Source organism: Dermochelys coriacea, chromosome 2, assembly GCF_009764565.3.
Source record: "Dermochelys coriacea isolate rDerCor1 chromosome 2, rDerCor1.pri.v4, whole genome shotgun sequence".
NCBI lineage: Eukaryota > Metazoa > Chordata > Testudines > Dermochelyidae > Dermochelys > Dermochelys coriacea.
In genome coordinates, this window is record NC_050069.1 from 208626981 (window position 1) to 208651027 (window position 24047).

Consider the following 24047-nt stretch of genomic DNA (forward strand, 5'->3'; position numbering starts at 1 on the left):
GAAGAATATAAAACTATTTTATTGACCACTGTTCACCAGTATTTACAATAAAGTAAACAATATACAGTATGATAACATTCAAATTACTACAAAGTTAGTTTTTACCTGGCCTCTTTGGGACTAAATTACCTCGAAGACTAAAAAGAATGATTCTACATGTTACGGGGCTAGGTTGCGGTAAAGAAGATACATGCACATCAATAGCATAGAAGACTATAAAACATCTGTGAGTTTGTTTAAACATTTGTTATGATTCAGTAATAACTATGGAGGATCATGAAGGTTTATAAAAGCCTTTACCTAATATGGAGGAAATAGTATCAAATGTTGTCCTTTCATTAATGAAGCAAGTTGCAGAAAGCCTTTATTTACTTGCTGTTGATGCAAAAACACACTACTGCAAAAAACATATCAAACTCAATTCTCATTAGAATGTAGAGGTTTCTAACATTGCTAATAAATCAAAAGAATAAAATCCAAATCCAGGTTTTAATATTCATATATATATATAAAAAAGCAATGCAAATGATTATTGTGCTTCATCTTCCGGACACGAATGCCAAGTTAGTCGCTCTTCATAAAAAGCAATTACAATCTGAGGACATTTCATGTTAGCTTCTTTGGCCAGCACCAAGTCTGCCTCATCCGAGTCTTTCCTAAGAGGGCAGGGTTTAAAAAAAAAACAAAAACAAACAAACACAAAAGTCTTGAGTTTAAGAGCTATTACTAAACCAGATGTGTTTGAAATTGATATTAGAATACATTTCATGATCAAGGAGCAGAGGTAGGAGTTTAAATTTTAGAAATATCTATCCCTGTTAATCACCACTAGCAACTTTCCAGAGGCCATCACTCTGAGAAGGTCCTCTTAAAAGGACATCAATTAAAGATCACAATTTTTAATTAATAGCAGTTTCAATACAGCAATCCCCAGTTTTCCCTGCCAATTTGTGTTTTACAGTCACATCTTCCCCTCAATAAAAAACGTTTTTCTTTTCTGTTTGAGAGATCCACACAGACAAGAAGGGAAACACTGCACAAAGAAAACACTGACGACACAATAACAAAGGATAACCTATCTAGTATTATGCATTGCTTCTAATCTCATGTAAAACTTTTCAGACAGGTGTCACAGACAGTTAAATTGACAGTGTCACTCTGGGTAAATCGGACAATCACAAACTATTAAATCCAATTGGAACATATGCAATAAACAATTTATCAGACTGCAATTTCTGATCCCGGGTCAGAGTGAGAGAAAATGCAAGACAGACACAGTTGATACCCCTGTATTTTAAAAACTTTTCCTGATTTCACATGCATGTTAGAAGTAGGCTTGTTGCATATAACAAAGCATAAGCTAGCCACAAAGACAGGAAATAAGAAAGAACAAGTTCTCTCATTTTCGTTGTATTTTTCTCTGGCGTTTCATTTCATAATGCTACAGAAATTCCAAATTGCAACAACCTGCATTTTATATACATCCCAAACTTCATGTATCCAATACTTGTGGTTTTTAAGAGGATGAGCAAGTGTCTTCTAAAGTGTAATCTTTAAGTGTCTCAATGTGGCAAACAAGTGAGACTCTGACATTTTTGGGGCAACTCAGTTGGACTTCATTGAGAAGAAACTTAGACATTTAAATAAAAGAATGGAAGCTACTATTGCACTGCCCACACTCCTCTGCAAAAAGCATAAATTCAATCTCTCATTAGTTTGACCAATGAATATTAGAAATGAGATTTCAATCTTACTCTTACCATTTGCTCAAGAAGGTTTCCAAACACAGAAACAAGTAAAATTGTCATCTTTCCTATCTCATTCCAAAAAGGAAAATGATTTCTTACCAGTTTAAAGACTTTGGATCAGAGTTGTCTGTACATCACTTACCATTTCATGAGAAACATAAGTTCTCCGCTGCTATCTGTGGCCCCAATTATCCGCTCAGGATCAAGACCTCTTGCAAACCCCCTTGGTTTATCAACCTATTAAAAAGGTTGAAAGTCACATCTAGTTTAACATTAATTTTACATAAATTTTAAGGCAAGTGTCAGACAAGTTACAGCTTACATCAAGTCAAGATTTATTTTGTCATTTTACGCTTTAGAATGAGCCACTGAATTAGTTAAATTTATATAATTAATATACACATTTATTTCAGAAAACTAGATAAGGCAGGAAGCATCTTTCTAGCGGAAGCTTAGTGTAAAGGTCAGGGAACATCGTAGCATCCCATAGTTCACCTGTATGATTGTATGAGTGACATGCAAACTGCAGCCAATTTCCTGAGTTTAGGAACGCGGCAATAGCTCTGAGTTGGAAGCGATTTCTGCAGAGAAATTAAAACCTAAGCCTGCAAACAGGTACTTTGTTGGGGGGGGGGGGGGGGGAGAATCTCAGTGATGTCAATGGTACCATGCAGGAATAACAGAGTATGCAGTCATTGTTTACACGACCATACCCTTAAGACTAAACAAAAAATCCCTCTTATTTTAAATTTCAATTTTTAGACTAATTTAATTTGTTTAACATTCAAATTTAAGGTTATTTTAAGAAGACTGCCTATCACATTATAAGTAAGGCTATGATTTACTAAAAACACCTGTCACTAAAAATCATGGACAGGTCACAAGCAATAAACAAACACTCACCACCCATGACCTATCCATGACTTTGCTGCTCCCAAAGCAGTGGCTGGTTCAGCTCACCCTGGGGCCGCTCCAGCTGCTTGGGCAGCCCTAGGGTCAGCCACACCGGCTGCTGTACAAGATATGGAGGCCCCAGAAAGACACGGAATCTGAGACTTCCAAGACCTCCATGAAAGACTCGCAGCCTTACTTATAAGATCTACACTATAGACCGGGGCGGGCAAACTTTTTGGCCTGAGGGCCACATCAGGTTTCCAAAATTGTACGGAGGACTGGTTAGGGAACACTGTATCTCCCCAAACAGCCAGGCATGGCCCGGCCACTGCCTCCTATCTGACCCCCCTGCTTCTCACCCCCTGATGGCTCCCCTGGGACTCCTGCCCCATCCAACCCCCCCTGTTCCTTGTCCCGATGGCCTCCCACTCCATCAACCCCCCATTGTTCCCTGTCGGCCCTGCTGGGACTCCTGCCCCATCCACCACCTCCTGCTTCCTGACCACCTCCAGACCCCCCACCCCGACTGTCCCCTGCCACCCCATCCAATCCCCCCCCCCCCAATTCCTGACTGCCCCCGAGACTCCTGTCCTATCCAACCCCCCTGTTCCCCACCCTCTGACAGCCCCAACCCCTATCCACACACCCCCCCCCCTGAACTCCCCTGCCCTCTATCCAACCCCCCCACCCCCGCACCACAAAGCACTGGATCAGGCTGTGGCTCTGCAACTGCATTGCCCAGAGCATTGTGCTGGTGGCATAGTGTGCTGAGGCTGCGGGGGTGGGGGGATAGCAGGACAGGGACCAGGGGCTAGCCTCCTGGACCAGGAGCTCAGGGGCCGGACAGGAGGGTCCTGCAGGCCGGATGTGGCCCACGGGCTGTGTTTGCCCACTTCTGATGTAGACAGTTTTACCAACTTAAGTGTCTCATGTCAAATAATTTTGTTTTATTGCAAACTAATGCCCACTGTGTACTTTTGTGCATCAGTAACAAAAGGTAAAGAACAGCTCTAGGAAAAGATGACCAATTAGCTTTTTCTCCCTTTGCCGGTCTTAAATGGCAATGGTATCTTTTCCTCTACCCCTATTTTCAGATGCAGACTTGGAAGGATTTTAGCCCAGTCATTACCCATGAGATAATTACTTTGAAATTAGGTTATTTAAGGCCTAAAATAATCAACAGCATCCCTTTAAAGCAGAGGTGGGCAAGCTATGGCCCGCCCAGTCCCAGAGCTCCCAGCCAGGAAGGCTAGCCCTCAGCCCCACCCCTGCAGCCTCAGCTCACCATGCCACCAGCGCTCTGGGCAGCGCGGCTGGCTCTGGCCGGGTGGCGTGGCTGCGAGCTCCTGCCACTCTGAGTGGCATGGTAAGGGGGCAGAGAGTTGGATAAAGGGCAGGGGAGTCGGGGACAGGGAGCGGTTGGATGGGGCAGAGGTTCTGGGGGGTGGCAGTCAGGGGACCGGGGGTTGGATCGGTGTTGGAGTCGGGCAGGGGGGCTGTCAGGAGGTGGGGGTGTGGACAGGCGTCAGGGCAGTCAGAGGACAGGGAGTGGGAGGGTTGGATAGGGGGTGGGGTCGGTCAGGGTACAAGGAGCAGGGAGGGTAGGAGGGGTCGGGGATTCGGACCAGGCTGCTTGGGGAGGCACAGCCTTCCCTACCTGGCCCTCCATATAGTTTTGCAATGCTGATGTGGCCCTTGGGCCAAAAAGTTTGCCCACCCCTCCTTTCAAGTTTGGTACATTTAGAAGATGTGAGAACAGATCCTGATATGCGAGTTGATTTCTTTGACTTTCAAGAGTTATCAACTTTTACTGTTTTAGTTCATAGGAAAATAGGAATTGCCATACTAGATCAGATCCAAGGTCCATCTAAATCCACTATGCTGTCAGACAATGGTCAATACCCGATGCCTCAGAGGAAGATGTAAAATCCCCACAGTAGGTAGACATAATAGTTACTTTAGAATCCTGTAAGACATTTACCTTTTCCCCTCCAATATGCATTATTTTGTACTTGTCAGTAATGAAATCATTCACCATCATGTTGCCCATTTTTCTAGTTTGTTTAGGTCTTTCTGAAATTCTTCAGCCCTCTCTGGTCATGACTAACCTAAACATGTTTTTCATTTGCAAATGTTAGTAGCAACACTCACCTCCCTTTCTAAATCATTAATATATTAAAACATTGGACCTAGGACAAAACATTGAGGCACCATAACCCATGATGAAAATTGACCATTTAATCCAGGTGTTCTCAAACTGAGGGTCGAGACCCCGCAGGGGGTGGTGAGATTAATACATTTGGTGGGGGGAGGGGGTGTCGTGAGCTGCCAGCCTCCACCCCAAGCCCCGCTTTACCTCCAGTATTTATAATGGTATCAAATATATAAAAAAATATTTTTAATTTATGGGGGGGCGGGGGGTTGCACTCAGAGGCTTGCTGTGTGAAAAGGGTCACCAGTACAAAAGTTTGAGAACCACTGATTTAATCCTATTCTCTGCTTCAATATCTCCTAGAGCCATAATAATATTCTCACCCAGGAATACTTAGCTTCTTTAGTGAACTGCAGCCAATTTCCTGAGTTTAGGAACGCGGCAATAGCTCTGAGTTAGAAGTGATTTCTGCAGAGAAATTAAAATCTAAGCCTGCAAACAGGTACTTCCTTGTGAAAAAAAGGAAGACGTGACTATTTATTCACTACTTTGTCATGTTCAAATATATTAGACAACTTTCTTTTGCAGAAGCCATGCTGGTTAGACCCTATCATGTCATGATCTTCCAGGTGTTTTGTTATTCTGTTTTTAAATTATTGTTCTAAACCAATTTGCTAGGTATAGATGTATGGCTTGTCTATAATTCCCTGGATCACTCCTAGAATTTTTTTAAATTTGGGTACAAACATTCAACATAAGAAAAAGCATTTGTATAGCAACAACTTCAAAATACTTACAGAATCCCTCTTTTTCTTTGATTTACTGTCATCAGATTCACTATCTGATAAAGATTTTCTTTTACCACCATCTGTTTTTTCTTTACCAGCTTTCTGGGAGTTCAGAAAGGCTTCGATTAACTCCGGACAATCTAAGTTTTCTTCAGGCTCCCATGTGTTGTCAGCACTGAAACATACATACAGCTAGCTCATGAAAACCTAATTTAGCCACGTAACTCACAGTAAGCAAAAGCTTCTTCCCCAGTACATAAAACAGGCTTCTTAAAGAAGAGGGGAGTCTACTTTATATTCTTAAATTACCTTGCAATCATCAGATATGCACTTAGAGTTATGCTCTATTCTGTTATTGCTGCAGACCAACTGCTGACAGAAGATACAGTACAGACACCCCCATTTTTTTTTAAATCCCTACCAACCCACCCAGTAGAAGCTGGCTGACCCTCAAAACTCTACTCTCTTCCTATTTAAACACTTTCAAATATCGATAGGGAACCATATAAACCGTCTGGGGGCATAAGAAGAAACTAAGTCTGAAAACTATACAAGTGTGCTTAGTTTTATTTGCTACTTAATGTCAAATCTATTAACTGTGTCCCTAGACAGTACAAGTGCCTTCTCAGTCGATCATATGCACCAGTAACAAACATTGCACAAACATGGGAATCCAAGATATTTTCAGTTACTGAAATATGCTGGGATATCTTGAGGCAAGTCCCATAAACATCCAGACTAAACAAGTTACTGCTATGTACATCTGAGCAGAATATGCACTTTAGGAGATGATAGTCACACTATGGCTGCCTGTCTATTTCGAGCAATATGCAATTATAACAAATGTATTACTCTTGAGGGAATTCTGTGCTACAAAGTAAAAATCCTGTGCACATTTTAAAATTCTGCAGTTTTTTATTAGTCAATATTCCCCAACTCTTTCCCATCCCCTTCCTAATGCCCCTCCCCAAGCACTATCCCCCCCGCCCATCAATCCCACATGCCCCTCTCCCAGCTCCTTCCTCCCACTCCATGCTCCCTTCCCCCATGGACACTCACTGGATGGCTCCCAGCACACAGAAGGGGAGCACAACTAGCACTAGAACCCAGGAGGCAGTGTCCAGCTGCAGAGTCAGCGGAGCCAAGCAGCACCCTCCTTCACCCGGCCAGTTCTGTGCTCGCAGAAATAGAGGGGAAGCAGTGGCACAACCCCACATCTTTGGGGGGCAATGCCTCAGTGAACTATGCCCATGGACATCCCTAGGTGCCCACCTTCCCCGTTATTTTCTGCAGGGAAGAAAAGAAATCTACAAAGGGACATGAATTCTGTGCGCATGCAGTGGCGCAGAATTCCCCTAGGAGCAATATGTGCAAGACTGTGGATGTGTTCTAACAGTAGGTAGGATACATGTTTAAGGGAAATTTTTTTTTTTTTGCGCAGCTGATGAAGTGTAATCTCCCACAATTAACACTGAGCAGAGTGATTCACTACTCAAGCAAGCCCAGAGTTCCTCGAGTGAATTTAGCTTAGTTATCCATGTCTTAACTATATGGGGTCAGAGTTTCTCTTTAGTGCTTTAGCACCAACTTAGCTATCTTTAAAAAAAAAAAAGAGTTAAATCAGTGCAACATCTAACGTGCATGCAGTTATATCAATAAAATGTGTTCATGTATACATCTATACTGAGAAACAGGAGCAAAGTACAACTATTAGTGAGGCCTTATTGAATATTACAGTTACTTCAGATTTTCTTCCACCCTGGTCTCAAAAAATCCTTAAGACGTTAAGTTAGAAGAATGAATACATACTTAAAATAGATCTGCTTGTTTTGAAATGCTATAGGCTACTGAAGTTTGATAAGCAACCAACAGAAGCTCCAGTATACAATATCCCTTTCCCTTTCCCAAGTTTAAAATATCAAGGGCATGGCTACACTTGCAGATGTAGAGCACTTTGAGTTAAACCAGCCTTCGGAGAGCACAGTAGGGAAAGCGCTGCAGTCTGTCCACACCGACAGCTTCAAGCGCACTGGCCTGGTCACATTTGCATCACTTGCAGCGGCACATTATGGACAGCTAACCCAGCACGCAAGTGACTGCAACATGCTTTTCAAATGGGGGGTGGGCGGAGTGTGACAGGGAGTGTGTTGTGTGTTTTTGGGGGGGCGGGGGGGCCGAGAGCATGTCAGCATGCTGTCTTGTAAGTTCAAACAGCAGCAGACCCCCTCCTCCACATTCCACACTAATGGCTTGCTTTGTTTCAGAGCAGATAAACAGCTGGCTGTCAGAAACAGAGCTTTCAGAGGGCATATCCACATTCCTGCTGCGATTCAAAAACAATGACAAGAGTGGCCACTTGACTTAAGGGATGTTTCCAGAGGCTTATTAACCTAGTAACCACCTCTTGGTGAGGTGGAGTTTTTCCATTGGCATAGGTAGTCTTCCCTGAAGCAATGCAGCTGCACCACTGCAGTGTTTGAAGCACAGAAAAGCCTTTACTTCGACAGGCAATAATACAGTGGAAAGTATCTAATGGATTTTAGGGGCTATGAGAAAAATATACATTTGGAATTCCTTACTCTGTAAATCCTTTCCATTTCAAGAAGTATTCAACCTTCCCATTCACTACACGTCTGTCCAGGACTTTCTCCACAACAAATTCTTCAGGCTCTGCTTCTTCAACTTTTTTACCTTTGCCATTCTGTTTCTTTCCCATTTTGTGCTAAAAAGAAGTTAAAATTATATTTATAATATATTTTATACTGCTTTATGTAGCTATTTCAATGATCCTTTACAACCTTTACTCACTACATAGCAGAAAAATGGCAACTTATTCATACTGGGTCCAGGGCTCAAATTCCTATTAGGTTAGAGCAGGTAATCTGAGTGCCATTTTTTGTAAGTTGCTGAATAAAATACCCAAAACTGAGAAAACAGTTCTTTTTAAAGGCATAATGTTTTGCCTATGCAATCAATGCCTCCTTTCCCTTAATTGTCATTCCACTCCTTCCTCTAGTGCCAAAGACTCAAAATTTACAAGAACTTCTAGAGTAAACATAACTGAACACCCACAAAAAAGGCAGTGGGTAAGGAACAGCATGAAGGCATACACAAAGAAGTAATCATTAAAGGAACTGTGGGGAGATGGACCAAACAGAAAGGGAATGATATTCTGGCTACTAAAGAAAGAAAACCAAAGGCAATTAATTACTACTTTTCTCTCACTCCCTCCAAAAAAAGGGAAAGTGTGGAGGGGAGAAGAGCTAAAGACATATTGCTATACCAATCTGGATGCCCAATAACAGCTGCCAGCAGAATGTGTTACTTGTAACATTCCATAGCTGCCATTCTCCCTCCATCTTTACCCATGGACCAATGTACCTTTCACTCAAACATATTACAGAGGTTCAAAAACCCAAGATAGCTAAGCTTAAAGAACAGCACTTAATGTATAAAATTTATCTTATTAAAACTTTACAGAGATGTTGTATTTAAGTGTACATTAGATATATTATTGTATAACATCCTTTAAATGCTTAAAATAAAAATTAATTACATCCACATCATCCTCAAGGCATTCCAAGTTCAATAAGGCACAATTAAAATGTATTAGAAGGACACAAGGTATTTTTCAAAATTTCCTTGTTCATAATCCTAAAAGGCTTGAAACAAGCCTAGTACTAGTTATAGAGTAGCAGCCATGTTAGTCTGTATTCGCAAAAAGAAAAGGAGTACTTGTGGCACCTTAGAAACTAAACACATTTATTTGAGCATAAGCTTTCGTGAGCTACAGCTCACTAATGCATCTGATGAAGTGAGCTGTAGCTCACGAAAGCTTATGCTCAAATAAATGTGTTAGTCTCTAAGGTGCCACAAGTAAGCCTAGTACTGTCACATTGAGTGTTTGGAGCTCTATGGGATTAAGTGCAGAGTTTTGGTTGCCATTTTGGATGCGCTCCTTATGGGAAAGCATTCAAAACGGCAGAGGGACTTTGAAGCTCCCACAATGCAGTCCTATGGGAGCATTAAAATTAATTAATGCTGTCACATTTCCCTTACCAATGTATTTTCCTACTGAGCACAGGCCTGCTATTATAGCATTGGTCATGAGTACTATCTGCATTTTGAGAAAGCAATGAATCAGTTTGTTTTGAAACTCTACATAAGAGTTAGATAGACTTTCTAGAGTTTGAGGAAGGGTGGGTGTTTTGTTTTTTAAAGGGGATATCATCAAGTATGTCAGGCTCAAAGTTAGTTCTTTCCACTTTTTGTAATTCTTTTCAAAAACATATGTAATCCTTGAGGATCCTTTTCCTAATTAGCCCTTCCCAAATGCCACCAACTTCAGACTCCTGGTTAGAAACGTACAAATTGAAGGTTCATACAGCAAAATACAAAAAAGGGAATAGGTTTCAAGATTTCTATTCTAAACAGTGAGTTTATACATATAAAGATACCAAACGTGGTGTTTGTTTGGGGGATAGGGGGATTTAAAATAGAGCAAGCATTTACAGTCAGATTTAAATCTTTATTTGTATGTCCCAGAGATGATATTTTGAGCAAAGCACCAATGTCTGAAGAGCGCCAACTTAATCACAGGTATTTTTTGGCTGAGAGAGAGAGAGAGAGAGAGAGAACACAAAAAGAGAACAAGGATGCAAGAACAAGACAGAAAGAAAGGAAAAATATGAAGATGTCAAGCTATCCTGTGAAGGCAGTTTCCTTTAAAGGAAAGAAAGGAGTGGAGGACAGAAGAGCGAAATAGGTAGAGATGGAAAAATAGCAAAAAGTGAAGAACAAGTGAAATAATGCTCATAGCACAATAGTAGCAACATTACAGTTATAATTGATGAGTAAACATGTATTCAAATGAATATAACTTTCTGAAAGATTCTCCTTTGGGCTTTGACTCAGTACCAAGGGAAATTATTTTGAGAAAGTGGAAAAAAATTAATTCACCCTCTTATTCTCATAATTTAAGTACAAATGCTTTTTAGACCTCTAAATCAATTAAAAAACTTAAATTTGGCGGGCACAAAGCCTTCCATGGAAGCATACGAGCTTTGTTTTTTTAAAAAAAGAAGCTTGCTTGAAAAATTGTCATGAACACTTGAAATTTACTGGACATTACTGATTTAAGCATGCCTCATATGTACACGAGGACAGATGTTCAAACTTGTCGTCTTGGCCCTCACTACATCCTATTATGCCTATCTGACTGCATGGCCTGAAGAAAAATTGTGCATTCATCTCAAATTTTGGATGCTCTGTGGATGGATGCTTCTACATGCACTTCTCCCAACAAAAACACACGGTATCTGAAGTTGTTAATGGAAAGAATTGTCACTAGACCCATTTGGCCTCTTTTTCCGAGTCCCATATCTGAGAACACCATATCCTGGGCATTTTAATGTTGCATGTTCGAATAAAGTGTACTTTGCTACTTTCCCATATTCAAAATTCACATAAGTAGAATACACACATTTCCTTCAGTGTATCATCACTCACCTTTTTAAATTTTATACAAATGAAAGATTATAACATTAATGTAGCATTGTGGTAGATGGTTCAGATATACAAAAGTCAGAAACATCAAAGTTACAGTTTCAAGAGAAACACTAACTGTCCCCCTCATACACTCAGAGAAGCATGGTTCCTATGGAAACCATTAGCTGATTTTCCTGACCTGTGCAGCTAAGTTCCTAAAAAAAACACCACTGACTGCATTAATAGGTTCTCTTCCCCTCCTCTGAGCATTTCGGACCTGATATTACTCTCCCTCATGTTAGAGAGTTGGGGCACTAACTTGTAATGGAAGGTTCTTAGCTTGATAAAGTGTTTGCAATGTCATTGCTTACACTGTCACAGTCCAGTGGGGGGGGGGGGGGGGAAATGAGGCAGTTAAGGGACAGGAGGTGATGATATTAGTATTTAATTTGTCTGGATATGGGATAAATTAGTATTTATTGACTAGTAATAAGTTTAACAGCAGGCTTTTTTTTTAGTAAATGTCATAAGAGTACACAATTCTCCCTCCTTCCCCACATTTAGGCTACATAAAAATCTGTTTGCCTATTATTTTTCCACCAAGTAAACCTAGCACTAGAGTTCTGCACTTCTGTCCTTTACAAACATGTACTGCCATTAGGTAAATGCATATTAGAGCAACTACTGTGACATCCATTTGTCCTTAATTTCAGAGTTTTTTGGCTCATAATTTAATATCAAGAAGTTTCACAGTAACTTGATACCTGTCAAAGCCCTGTTATAATGGCCCAGGTGGGGGGAGACATTTAATAATCTCTGCTCCTCTGAAATCGAAGTGAATTGTTATTTACTAGTAATAGTTCCAACAGCAATTCTAACTATGCCCCGTCACATCAGTATTAGGTATTAGTACTGTTCCTGTAGTTGCAATATTTTTTCCCTGAATGGCTACGGAGAAGTTAAAAATGAATATGTTTTTGCCCTTTTTAAATACACAATGAATTACATTGGGTGCTGAAAGGAGGCTAAAAAATTCAAAAGTGTTTTCTGTTAAAGGTTATTAAAACAATCTTCACTTTAAGTCAGAGAGCTGAACTGGAGCACAGACCTCCATTATAGAGAGACATTCTTTTGTTTTGTTTGTAAGATGGCAGTTTTATTTAAGCCAAAGTTAATGTCCTTTCTATTAGCCTTACTTTCTGGATCTGAGATTTTAGTCAGAATAATGCTGGGGAGGAGAGATGTGGATGTATCTTCTACATGGAGATGCCAAGTTATAGTTTTGAAGAAAAATACTTCGCTTAAATCCTTATATATTTTAGTGCTCATGAACTTACCAATGTAGTTTTATTGGAGGCCATTTTTATTGCAGACTTGCAGAGCTTTTACTAGAAAAATGCATGACAATTAAAAGGAAGTTTACATTACTCAGTGAAAGGCATCCCAATACAATAATGGTCCTTGTTCCAACCCCCATGTGTTCACTGCACATAACATTTGAAGTGTGGATTAAATCCAGAGAACTAGATTACTAGTTTCTCCGACAACCCACAAACACACCATTATGCTAGCCATCACTCTTGCTACTGATTGTGTAGGAAGGGTTACAAGAATGTCCTTCCACCAGCATAAAGCAGAGATGTTTCAGAGAGAGGCTGGGAGAACCATTAGGATATACATTTCCTTAAACCCAAACGGGAAAAAAGTGTTCGGATTCTAGCAGTTAACCAAGAGATATTTAAAAGCACTTTCAAGATGCAAAAGTTAGATTTTAATTAGCATCAGCTAAGTATCTGTAGTGTAACATAGTAGTGAGTTACCAGTAACCCTGACACAGCAAGAAATACATATAAACTGCAGATTATGTTAAAGCAATTGTAATGTTGCAAATTTAAGGATCAGAAGGGAAGAGTTAAGGCTAATACAGACATTAACTCTGCCAAATTGCACACATTGTATATTGAAGACTAAAATGCTTAATTAAGAAATATACATTTCATTAACCTAAACAGATTATACAAAAATATGGTCTGGATGAAGCAAACTCATCCCCTTTCCCATACAATTTCTCACACTAATCACCTCTGGGCACAGATTTCACCACCCATCTCTGCAAACTACAAAATGAGCAAGACAAAGGTAAACCTTTATTAAAAGGCCAGAAGAGGCCTTTGACTCAGCAATCCCGCCCAATTCTCATCTCCTAGCAGCCAGAGAGGTGGTATTGTAGCCAAATCCGGTGGGGGGGGGGGGGCAGGCAAAGGGTGAGGGTTGGGCCCTGCTGCTGGGCACCTCATCTTGTCTCCATTGAGATGAGGGGAGGGAAACAAAGGCCCGTGGTAGAGGAATGAAGGAGTAAGGCTGCACCCACAGGCTTGTGGTGGGTGCACATAAAAGGCCTACGTGACCTAACGGGACTAGGCGAGCCAAATCCGGTGGTTTTGCCCCGAGTAGGGCCAAGCCGCAGCCCAACATAGAGGGGGAAGCCCTGCGCCCCTTTCCCCTTGTGGGGGAGGGAACCGCTGTGGCCACACGACAGCCGGCCCCGGCAAGTCATGTGCGCTGCCCAAAGCCGCCCGCCACCATTTCACACAGCCACCCTGAAGAGAAAGCGACGGCCCCTTCCCAGCGCCACGTTGCCCCCTCGCCAAGCACGACCATTGCGCGCCAAGGCCAAGCCAGGCGGACCGCGGAAAAAACCGCCCCCCATGCGGGGGGGGGCTTCGCTTTGTCTACTGAACGCGCCCGCTCCGCCTCCACGCTGGGTGCTACCGCGTCTCCCCAGGCTGCCCCCCAGCCCCAGCGACTAACCGCTCTCCTCTCCACCCCCCTCGCGTTGCACCCCGCCGGGGCCCGAGAGCCTTCCTCCTACCTCGGGGGAAGAGGCACCCACTAGAGATCCCGGGGCTCAGCTCCCTTTTCTCCCGCCCAGCGCCGCCGCCACTTCCTTTCAGCTGGGGCGGCTGCTAAAGGCGGGCAGCGGTGGCGGCGTTGGGGGGGCAAGGACCGCTGCAGTTACACCAAACACGAGCCCAGCTGCAAGGGATTTGGGGCGCTGCCCAATTCACGGCGAGGTTAAATTGGAAGCGAGAGAAAGAGAAGGATACAGACTTCAATGGTGCCCGGCGGCTCGGGTTTCCCGTCTCCTCCTCGCTCCCTGCGCGCACTGAGCAGCAGCAGCGACATCTGAGGGGGGTGGGGGCAGCGGCTGGGGCGGCTACTGCGGGGTGGGAGCGCTGAGCTGAGCTGCGCGCTGGCTGGCGGCGGGGCACAGCGCACAACGCCGCCTACACGCTCGCTGCAGCCTCCTGCCGCCGCCACTGCTGCTACCGCGTCGCCAGTGCGGGAGCGAGAGGGGGGCCAGCCAGGGCTTCTCTCCGAGACGGCAGCTTGAAACACGGGGACGCGGCCTCAGCGAGCGCCTGGGCGAAGCAAGATGCCTCGCGGAGACAGAGAGAGCGACTGGGTGAGTCCCGGGCCCCCATGAGAGCGCGCTATGGCCGCCTGGCGAACGGCCACCGCCGGCCTCTGCCTGGGCGCGGCTCCGAGCCGGGACGGGCCCAGCGCCCGAGCGCAGCGCCGGCGGGGGAGAGGCCCCGCGTCGGCCGAGGGTTGGGGGTTCGGTGACGGAGGGGAACGTGGGGGCCGGTGGGGCGAGGCGGCTCCCGCGCGGGGAGCGGGGGAGGGGGGGAGGCAAGTAGAGGAGCTCGGGGCCCTTCACTCCTTTGCCCGGTGGGGGGAGGGGGGAAGATGGGGCCATGCGGCCACTTTCCCGAGGGCGGGCGGTGGGAGAGCGCGGCCATTTCCCCACTGAGCTCGCCGCGGGGGGGGGGGGAGCCGCCGAAGCGCCATTTCCCCGGCGAGGCGGGGGCAGCACTCACCCTTTGTGGCGGGGTCTGCTCTTCTCGCTCGCTCTTGGGCCTGGCTGGCGGCGTCTCAGGGCTGGCGCCCAAATCTAGCCACTTCTCACTTCCTCCCAGGCCGCCAGAGGCGACGGGGCCAGCCTGCCAACAAAGGGGATCTCGGGGGCGCACCACCCAATGCGCTCCGGGTTTGGCCCACGGGCTCCTGCCTGCCCCACAGGTGGGGAAAAGGAGGCCTTTGGCTAATTCTCTCTCTCTCTTGGGGCGAGGATCAGTCTCCGGGCAGCTTCGGCAGTTTCCGGGGAAAACCCGAAGCGGGAGCAGACCCCCGAGCCGAGCAGCTTCGGCTTCGTTCGGCCACCAGAGGCTCGGCGGCTTTTTTGCCGGAAATTACCGAAGAAGCCATTTTAGGCGAGGATTCCTGTTTCGGCTCTTCCCGGAAACTGCCGAAGCGCAGCGGATCACGGTCTGCGCCAGTTCGTTTTTTTCCGGGCAGTGCCGACGTGGAGTAGGTCCACGACGACGCCTGCTTCGGCCTTTTCCGGAAAAAGCCCTCGCTAGCGGCGTTGCTGAATTTTTACTACGTTATTGAAACACAAAGAAACATCCCGCAGAACTGCGGGCGCTCTTGGGGGGGGGAGGGGGTGTTTAATTCGAGTCGAGGCCAAAACAGCCGGAGACTATTATGAGTGGGAAGGGGAGCGAGGGACGGATCAGTGCGTGGCGATGCATTTAAAAAGACGTCATAGTTAAGGCAGCCACTACTGGGAAGGTTGGGTCGTATTCTCAAACAGGGTTACGTAGCCCACGAGGTGTATGGCACGCAAAGTCGGGTTGTCCAGCCGCGAAAGGTGCGTTTTAGTTTGTAGCATTTAGTACATTTGCGTAATAAAACGCTTATTCGCAAGCCTGTGCGCTGTTAGCGCAGCTCTGGTCGTTGGAACTTTCCCGTTAGCGGATGCGCTTGGTGGCGCAGTGGGCGAGACTTGGTGGTTTTCCGTAGCAGAGACGTTAGAGGGGAAGGAAGGTTCTGGAAGCGCCGGCGGCGGTTGGGCTGGTGCGCGGCACAGGGAGGCGGGGGTACGCGCTGCGGCAACGGCGCAAGCGGAGGCGAGTCCTAGAGCCGCCCGACAAACCGTTTAGCCGAGCTCCCGTTGCGCTAGCGAGCCGCGCGCGCCCTAGGGGGGACCATGGAGGGCAGTAAGCGAACCGGGTCTCTCTCCGGCCCTGCGAAGCGCCGGGATCAGGCCGGGGAGGCACAGATGGTAATGGCGCTAACGAGGGGGAGGGGTGAATGGGCCGGGGAGGGAAGGGAAGGCGGCTGGGTCCTGCGGCAGGGAAGCTCCGCCGGGAAATAGCTAAGAGGGGTGGCGGGCAGGGAGAGGAGGATGCGCTGAGTGGAGCGCCCCCGTTACCTGGTGCTGCATCTCTCCGTGGCGGGAGGGGTGGGGGGTGTCTGGGAGCAGGTGGGTTGGCCGAGAAGGGCGGTAGCTAGTTCTCCTCCGGCCCGAGGGAGAGCGGGGGCAGCCGGGGGCCCTGTTCCCGAGGGTGGGCGGCTGGTGGAGCGGCCCTAGCCGGAGAAGATTTTCTCCTCCTCCTCTGCGGCATCGCTCTCCCCGGCGTGGGCGCGCGCCCCAAAGCAGCAACCATTTTCCTTCTCCGTCCACGGGCGGCTGCCCCTGCCTCCCGGCGCTGCCACATGGCGGGCTCGGCGCGGCCGCCGCTTTGCGCTTCATGATCTCGGGCCTTTGCGGCGCCAGTCCGGCTGCCGCGTTGGGTGGGGGCGCCGAGGAGGACTCGTGGAGTCGCACACGAATACGACTAGCTCCTTTTGAGCAGAGTCTGCGCGGTGTTGAGGGAACGGGGAATCTGACCCCCTCCCGCATCATCCCGTAGGGGCCTCGTGGCTCGGCGCTCCCTTTTTTTTTTTTTTTTTTTGGCGGGCACCCAGTTGTCGGATGTTGAGTAGAAGCGTCCGCTCTCCTATCTCTGGCCGCCATTTTTGCTGATTATGATTTTTAACCTGCTTGAGTTTGCAACAGTTCTTTCCCTGCCTCTGTAGCTGCTGTTCTGTAAAACACATTCCTTGTCATTGGACGCCGTCCTCTCAAATAGAGATTTCTTCACCCTTTGTAAGTTCGTGGGACATAATAGAAGCTCAACTGGCAGACTCCTAAAAAGAAAAGCAGTACTTGTGGCACCTTAGAGACTAACAAATTTATTGGAGCATAAGCTTTCGTGAGCTACAGCTCACTTCATCGGATGTGAGCTGTAGCCCACGAAAGCTTATGCTCTAACAAATTTGTTAGTCTCTAAGGTGCCACAAGTACTGCTTTTCTTTTTGCGAATACAGACTAACACGGCTGCTACTCTGAAACCTGGCAGACTCCTAGTCACTCATTCAAATCTTACCCATCATTCGCTCCTGTGAGGGGAGGATGCATTATGGGAAGCTTTAAAGACCACTTATACCCTATTTTTCTATTATAATTTGGGGGGGGGGGAGTTTTCACCAAGAGTATCTATCATAGAAGGTGGGAAAACCATCAGATGGTTTGTGGCATGTGTATTTTATACCAATTAATGTTAACTTTGGTATTGATGGTATTTCATTTTACCTGAAGGACTTCTTTTAAGTTGCCCTATGAGACTCTTAGGCCTTGCTTTTCACTACAAGCATTAGACCAGTGTAGCTATGCTGACTGAGCTCCCTAGTGTAAAGAGTCTACTGGTGGGAAGTGAGTTTCTGTCAGCAGCAGAGTAATCTGTGTGCTCCTCTTCCCCCTTCATTCCCTAGAAGTCTCAAAACTCCAAATCCATGTGCTATCCAAGGCAGGGCATGGCACAGAGTCAAGTATTTGAGCAAGTCAGTACTGTACTTTGGGTGGGACATGTTATTTTTGATGTACTACATTGCAGTTAAGAGTTGAGACTCCAATGGCAAACTTCAGAATATTATTTCTGTAGCTCATCCTTAATGGAAGTGTGTGGTCACGGTATGAAAACTTTAGTACTGAAACTTATTTTATTTTTAGGTTGCAGCATACATTTTTTGTTGTTTGTTTTTTTTTTCCTTTTGGCTGAAACAGTTCTTTGCATATAAGGTTCTCAAACTTAAATTGATGTTTACACAAAGGAACAGGGGGACTAAGCTGTTAACTGGGCTATCTCCTTTTTCCTTCCTGGTCATGCTGCCTGCCTCTTGTCTCAGTAACGTATTGCTTGTATGGTGAAAATATAACAAAATTATATATAATTTTTAGCTGTTCTGCAAGAAACTAGTTACCAAGTGTTCTGCAGATCACTAGAAGTTTCATGTCATAGATTCTAGTAGGTAGACAAGGTGGGGAGGCATTATCTTTTATTGGACCAACTTCTGTTGTCTTATCTCATCTTTCTAATGTCCTAGGCCCAATATGGCTACAACAACACTGCTTATTTCAGTAGTTATTTACAGGGCTTGAAATACCTTCTGAAGATCATCTGTTGCCAATACATGTAACTTAAAAATACCTGGTTTGGTAGTCTGCTTGCATGCCAAATGATAGTGATTTGATCTGTTTCATTAGTATTCCATTTCTGCCAAATACAGTCTGTTTTCTCCCCCCAGTTAAGAGTTTGAGGTAAGAGGATGTTTTGTGAAAAATAAAATGTTTTATGCAAATATCTTGTATCATAATATAGTGGCCCAAATATTCCCATTCACTAATGGTAGATTCGGGTCCTTTATCTTCCCTTTCCTTCTCTTTTAATTGTTCGCAACTTGAGGATTGTGGGGTTTTTTGTGTGCTTTTGTTTTTTAAGGGCGAGGATTTTGGGGGCCTGTATATGGGTTAGTATTGACTCCGCTTTTGATAACTGTGTGCCTGTTGCTTTCCTCAGGCTTTGCAGATTGTTTTGCAGCAGTGCAGTAAAGTAACTAGAATGATAAAATTGAACAGTAAAACTTTTTACATCATTGATGCAAACCTATGTACTGACCGCAGAGCCTGAGAGAGGCAGCAGGATATGCAGCTATATCAAAAGCAGATTTGGTATTCTTTCTCCAATTTCATTCAGCTATTGGGGCACACTATGGAAGTCTTGCTTTAGGCAAGATCAAGAAGCTTTTATTGGTCAGTGTGAAAATTCAACTGGAAAAAAAATTAAAGGGGATACTGCTTTTAAAACTATTTGGGAAAAAAAATCTTATGTAATTTTTTCAAATGCTCAATGTTAGTTTTTGATTACCTGTTAGACTACCTTTTCTTTCTCTCAACATGAATAGTGAAACAGATTAGCCAGCTACGCTTTTGTTGTTAATCTCGTTCTGTTCAATATTATTGGGTTCTTGTACCCTAGTCTAATGCTCCATTGTTAGCAGTATAATATATACAAGTTGTTTTTGAAGCTATTTCTATTAAAATAAAAAAAATCGAAGTATTCGTGCATGTGTGTATGTAAAATCTCAGTTTTTACAAATTCTGTATTGGAGCAAATTTGACCAAGCCAATCCTCTCATGTTCTTGAAGACTTGAAAATAACCCACTAAAATTTATCAGTATTCCCAAAATTTACCATTAATAAGTGTCTCTTCATCCTAAACATGATGATTCTAAAGGAAAAAGAATCTAGCCTTTCAAAATTACTTACCCAAGTGAGTGGGAAAGCAGAATATTGTGAGGAAATAATTAAGTAGCCAATATTGGGGCAAACAAGTGTGACAAGGCATTCATTCCATCTTTTTGGTGGTGTTAACTGCTCTGGAAACTTTTACTGACTTGAAATTTCTAATTGTGCTAATAGCTGCTTCCTTTCCAAGGTAGTGATTCTTCTCCAATTTCATAATAAACTCTTCAGTTGTTAATTGAGCTCTTCATAACTTTGGCTATTTTGTGGTAGCATCTTGGTATCATCATGCTAGCCGCAGTCACACGCAGTGAAAATTGTCCCTGATTCAATAAACTTCAGCTATTGGCCGTTTTGTTAAGATAAATTGCTTTCATTCCTCCTCTTTATATATTGCTGTTTCAGTATCATACAATATTTAATGTACTGTATACCAGGGTGGCCAAACTTACTGACCCTCCAAGCCACACACTAGAATTTTCAGAAGTTTGAGCTCCAGGCGCACCTGTCTAAACCCCACTCCTACTGAAGCCCTGAGCCTTGACAGGTTTTCCCACAGGGCTGAAGCCCAAACTCCCTTTGCCCTAGTCTGGTAGGTGGAGGATGGTGGGGGGCTCAGCAAGCTGCCCTTAGTGCAAAAGTGCTGTATGAAGCTTGTGAGCCTTCCTTTGGACATCCCGGTATATACCTTAGTTTTCTGATATCCTTCATCACCTGACGAGCAAAAGGTAAACTTGTCTTTCTGAAGGCTAGATTTTTTTTTTTTTAAACTAAACTATTGAAAAGCTGGTAAAATAAAATATATTGTATAAGAGCTTACTGTTGCTTAGAACTACAAAACATAAAATCTGTTTGCCTTCACGTAACTTTCCCAGAAAACAGCCCCTATATCTTACTCTAAAATACCTACTTCCTTTATTGTATGCCTGATTTTGAAATTTTTTTTAACTGAGTATGTATCAGGTCCTGCCTATTGTAGAACACTAGTTCAGAATATGTAGTCTCCTTTTTTTTTTTTTTTTTTTTTTTTTAAAGTCTGTTTTGTGTAAATTTTGCCTGGGATAGGCATGGCCACAACTTTCAAGCCTCTTTTGATACAAAATAGACCTCAACAGTAAATGTTGAAAATAAATAAATGTTTGTCTTGGAAGAGTACTTAAGATACAATGAGGAAAGAAATGGTAAGCTGCTTCCCACTTGGGGCCTGATCCTATTCATATTAAAGTCATTGGCAAAACTCCAATAGCTCCTTAATATGCACCTCATGAGAGCTTTAATTGTCCATATGTGAATGAATTGATGAAAGATACTTAATAGCTTAAGGTTTTTGGTGTCTGAGCCTATAAGTTTTTATTTTATTACAAAAGATGCTCCCCCCACCCCCATTTTGTGTATGCGTCATATAGAAGCTTTCAGAGTAGCAGCCGTGTTAGTCTGTATTCGCAAAAAGAAAAGGAGTACTTGTGGCACCTTAGAGACTAACAAATTTATTAGAGCATAAGCTTTCGTGAGCTACAGCTCATGAAGTGAGCTGTAGCTCACGAAAGCTTATGCTCTAATAAATTTGTTAGTCTCTAAGGTGCCACAAGTACTCCTTTTCTTTATACAGAAGCTTGTTTCTCCTTTTTCTGGTTTGTATTGGTGAACATCAATTCGAGCACAAACACTTCTTTATATTTAAAAAAAAAATAACCTGCGTTTTGGAATGAACAACATAAATCAATATCTTCTTATCTGGTCTAGTAAAGAGACCACAGCTCATCTATTATAATCTATGGGGGGGTTTTAAGACGATGCTATTGCAGGGAGGAAAACTTGATGGCATTTTAGTGGACGTTTCTCCAGTTCTAAGAGTACTTAAAACCTAATTTTAATTTTTAATGTATTTATGAGGGGAAAGAAGGTAACTTTAAAAAACACTGAAATTGTAAAGAGCTACTTTTATAATATATGGGTCTGTATTGAATGGCAATAATATAACTTCAAATAAGCACAATCTTTTGTTGAAAATGAGTATTTGTTGACATTTTTGAACATGTCTGAAGACTTAGTCTGACTTTAAACAGTAGTATGGGAGAATTGCAAATGACATCAATACTATATTTTCTAAATTAGAGAGAAAAGGAGCAATTTCGCAAACTGTTCATTGGTGGCTTGAGCTTTGAAACAACAGAAGAAAGTTTGAGAAACTACTATGAGCAATGGGGGAAACTTACAGACTGTGTGGTAAGTTGCGTGAACTAATGTATGCTGATAAAGTGGACTTAAAAACTTCGTAAAAATTGCATACCATTTTCTGAAGTATTGGTATAGCAGTAGATTACTGTTGTGACATATGTTGAAGTATTTAGAATTTTAACTGAAAATATAAATTGGTGGGTACTTACATAACCCAGACACCTGAGGCTCTTGGCCTCAGTCTTGTCTTTTTGCAGGAGATCCACAAGTTAACTTCGCATTATGCATGTTGGGAAGGGTAACATTTTAATAAGAGGGCAAATGGAAGCATTTAGTTGATCCCTGTATGCTTCATGTGAGATCTTTAGAAAGCTTTATGTATAAATTGCAGTTGAAGTCAACAATTTCATGAACAATATGCATGATGGAGGGTAAAGCCAAGTTTTCACTGTATTGCAGAATTATACAGTTCAAATACTTACTTTAATCATATGAGTAATTGGGTTAAAACATCTGCTTTTGTGTAGAAAGCAGGAAAAATCTAAATTAAAGATATGTAAACTTATTCTGTTCAAGGCCCCATCACTTTTGGTTTTTATTTTGTTTTAAATTTCTCAGAAATCTATTGGTGTTCATTACAAAATATACAAAAGGGGTAAAAATTGGTGCAACCCTCCCCTGCCCCTCAAAACTGAGAATTTAAACTTTGGGGGATAGGAGGACAGAAAAAAGGGGGGGGGTGGGCAAATAGAGTATTTATTTGTAAGAGTATTTAAAGTAAAACAGATTTGATCTCCGTCTGGAGCAGGTTGCCGGAGCCGGAAGGTTCTGACTTTTTTTTTTTTTTTAGGACTTGAACACACACGGAGAGAAGCAGGTGTTAATCTTCCACTACATTGCCTTACTTTAACAGACAGCTTCACATTTACAGAGTCCTGGTCTACATCTAAAATTAGACTGACTTAACTACATTGCTCATGGTGTGAAAAATTTTGTGCCCCGTGAAACATTTACCTAACCGCCACTATAGATGCAGATAGGTCAATAGAAGAATTCTTTTTGGAGAGGTTGATTAACAAAATCAATGGAAAAACGCTTTGGTTGATGTAGGAAGCATCTGCACTAAGGCGCTATAGTGGCACAGCTGTAGCATAGGCCTACCCTTCGATTAACTTATTAGTAACGCATCTACCTAATGTATTGCGTTTTCTTAACATAACCAGTATTTTCATGTACTTGAGTGGTCCAGTAATTAGGAGAAAATTTATTAAAAACCAAATAGCAGCGTTTGTAAAACTGGGAAGTTTTTTAGTAAAAATTTGTCAAACTGAAAACGAAGTGCCTTGTTTATACTTAGCAGTAGTATGAAAACTTAGTAGTGAAACAGTAAAACTTCCTGATTTCTTTTTGCAGGTGATGAGGGATCCTGCAAGCAAACGATCGAGAGGGTTTGGTTTTGTAACATTCTCCTCTATGGCTGAAGTTGATGCAGCAATGGCTGCAAGACCTCACTCAATTGATGGAAGGGTAGTTGAGCCAAAACGAGCAGTAGCCAGAGAGGTGAGCAAAGTACTGAAAAGCAAAGAGGCTTTTTACATTCTGAAAGATTAATGTCTCTGATTTGGTGAGAAACTAGCTTATTCTTACTGATAGACATTTCAGTGCTTACTTTTTTGTGTAATTAAGAGTCTCTGGTTAGGGGCACGTGCCTTTTTCCTTTCTCCTTTAGCTTGTTACCACTTTTAGAAGCTTTACAGCAGTACACATGTAGAAGTTGACTTCTGCCAGTTTGAATTTAGGACTTGATTGACAGAAGCCATTTCAGTTTTTTAGGTTGAATGACTGCTGCATTGCTGGGGGGTTAAATATCAAAAGTTTAATCCCTACTGTTGTAGGTTGGATATCCTAGTCAAAGAAGAAGCGTTTGGGGAGCTGTTCTTTTTGAGACTACAGATCAAGGGTGAGATTCTGGCCCCATGGAAGACAATGGGAGTTTTGCTAGTGACTTCAGTGGGGCCAGGATTTCACCTAAAGTTATCTGGCGCTTAAAAGATGAAGTTGTCTGGAATGTGAATATAATCAGTTAAAATGAAAAGGACCCAGTCAGTTTATAGATCACAGTTCTGTCTGGAAAATTTGTTCCTTGCTATTCTTGAAAGTAAATGAGATTTCTCTTAACTTGTCAGTTTTATCAAAATATATTGATCTATTTTTTTAACATATCTTTTGATTACACTTCATGTATAATTTTCATTCTTTCTGCAGCATAGTCTGTTTCCCCTCTTGCTTGTTTAGAGCTTTTCGCGTAGCAACCAGAGGTAGTTGCTTT

The 24047-nt window shown here is 43.3% G+C and overlaps 2 protein-coding genes across 22 annotated transcripts in view; one reads left to right on the plus strand and one right to left on the minus strand.

The window, feature by feature from the left end:
* CBX3 (chromobox 3) lies at positions 1-15089 on the minus strand. 10 transcript variants are annotated; one of them, XM_043509153.1, is made up of 7 exons: positions 14951-15089; positions 12407-12457; positions 9875-9946; positions 8162-8304; positions 5592-5757; positions 1891-1985; positions 1-656 (listed from the first exon to the last, which is right to left on the minus strand). In XM_043509153.1, exons 2-7 carry the CDS (start codon positions 12428-12430, stop codon positions 530-532), a joined length of 627 nt encoding a protein of 208 aa, XP_043365088.1. In that variant the 5' UTR covers positions 12431-12457; positions 14951-15089; the 3' UTR covers positions 1-529. The 10 variants fall into 10 exon arrangements, with proteins under 10 accessions (XP_043365088.1, XP_043365087.1, XP_043365089.1 ...); XM_043509152.1 differs by lacking the exon at positions 14951-15089 and adding an exon at positions 14181-14328; XM_043509154.1 differs by lacking the exon at positions 14951-15089 and adding an exon at positions 13942-14164.
* The window catches only part of HNRNPA2B1 (heterogeneous nuclear ribonucleoprotein A2/B1), a 17055-nt gene continuing 7402 nt past the window's right edge, over positions 14395-24047 (plus strand). For 6 of the 12 annotated variants that reach the window (XM_043509144.1, XM_043509145.1, XM_043509146.1 and 3 more), the window contains exons 1-3: positions 14395-14535; positions 21656-21766; positions 23132-23278. In XM_043509144.1, the coding sequence (XP_043365079.1) occupies positions 14506-14535; positions 21656-21766; positions 23132-23278 (288 nt within the window). In that variant the 5' untranslated portion in view covers positions 14395-14505. Of the gene's footprint in view, positions 14536-15861; positions 16198-21655; positions 21767-23131; positions 23279-24047 lie in introns of those variants that run through there. The other 6 variants (XM_043509140.1, XM_043509141.1, XM_043509147.1 and 3 more) reach the window with 4 other exon arrangements.

Excerpts from the sequence above, each read along its gene's own strand:
- CBX3 (XM_043509153.1), bottom strand. The coding sequence starts at position 12,430 with ATGGCCTCCAATAAAACTACATTG. Across the intron at positions 5,758-8,161 it reads AAATGGAAAGGATTTACAGA|TGCTGACAACACATGGGAGC; the intron begins GTAAGGAATTCC and ends TGTATGTTTCAG. Across the intron at positions 657-1,890 it reads CTTATGTTTCTCATGAAATG|GAAAGACTCGGATGAGGCAG; the intron begins GTAAGTGATGTA and ends CTGCCCTCTTAG.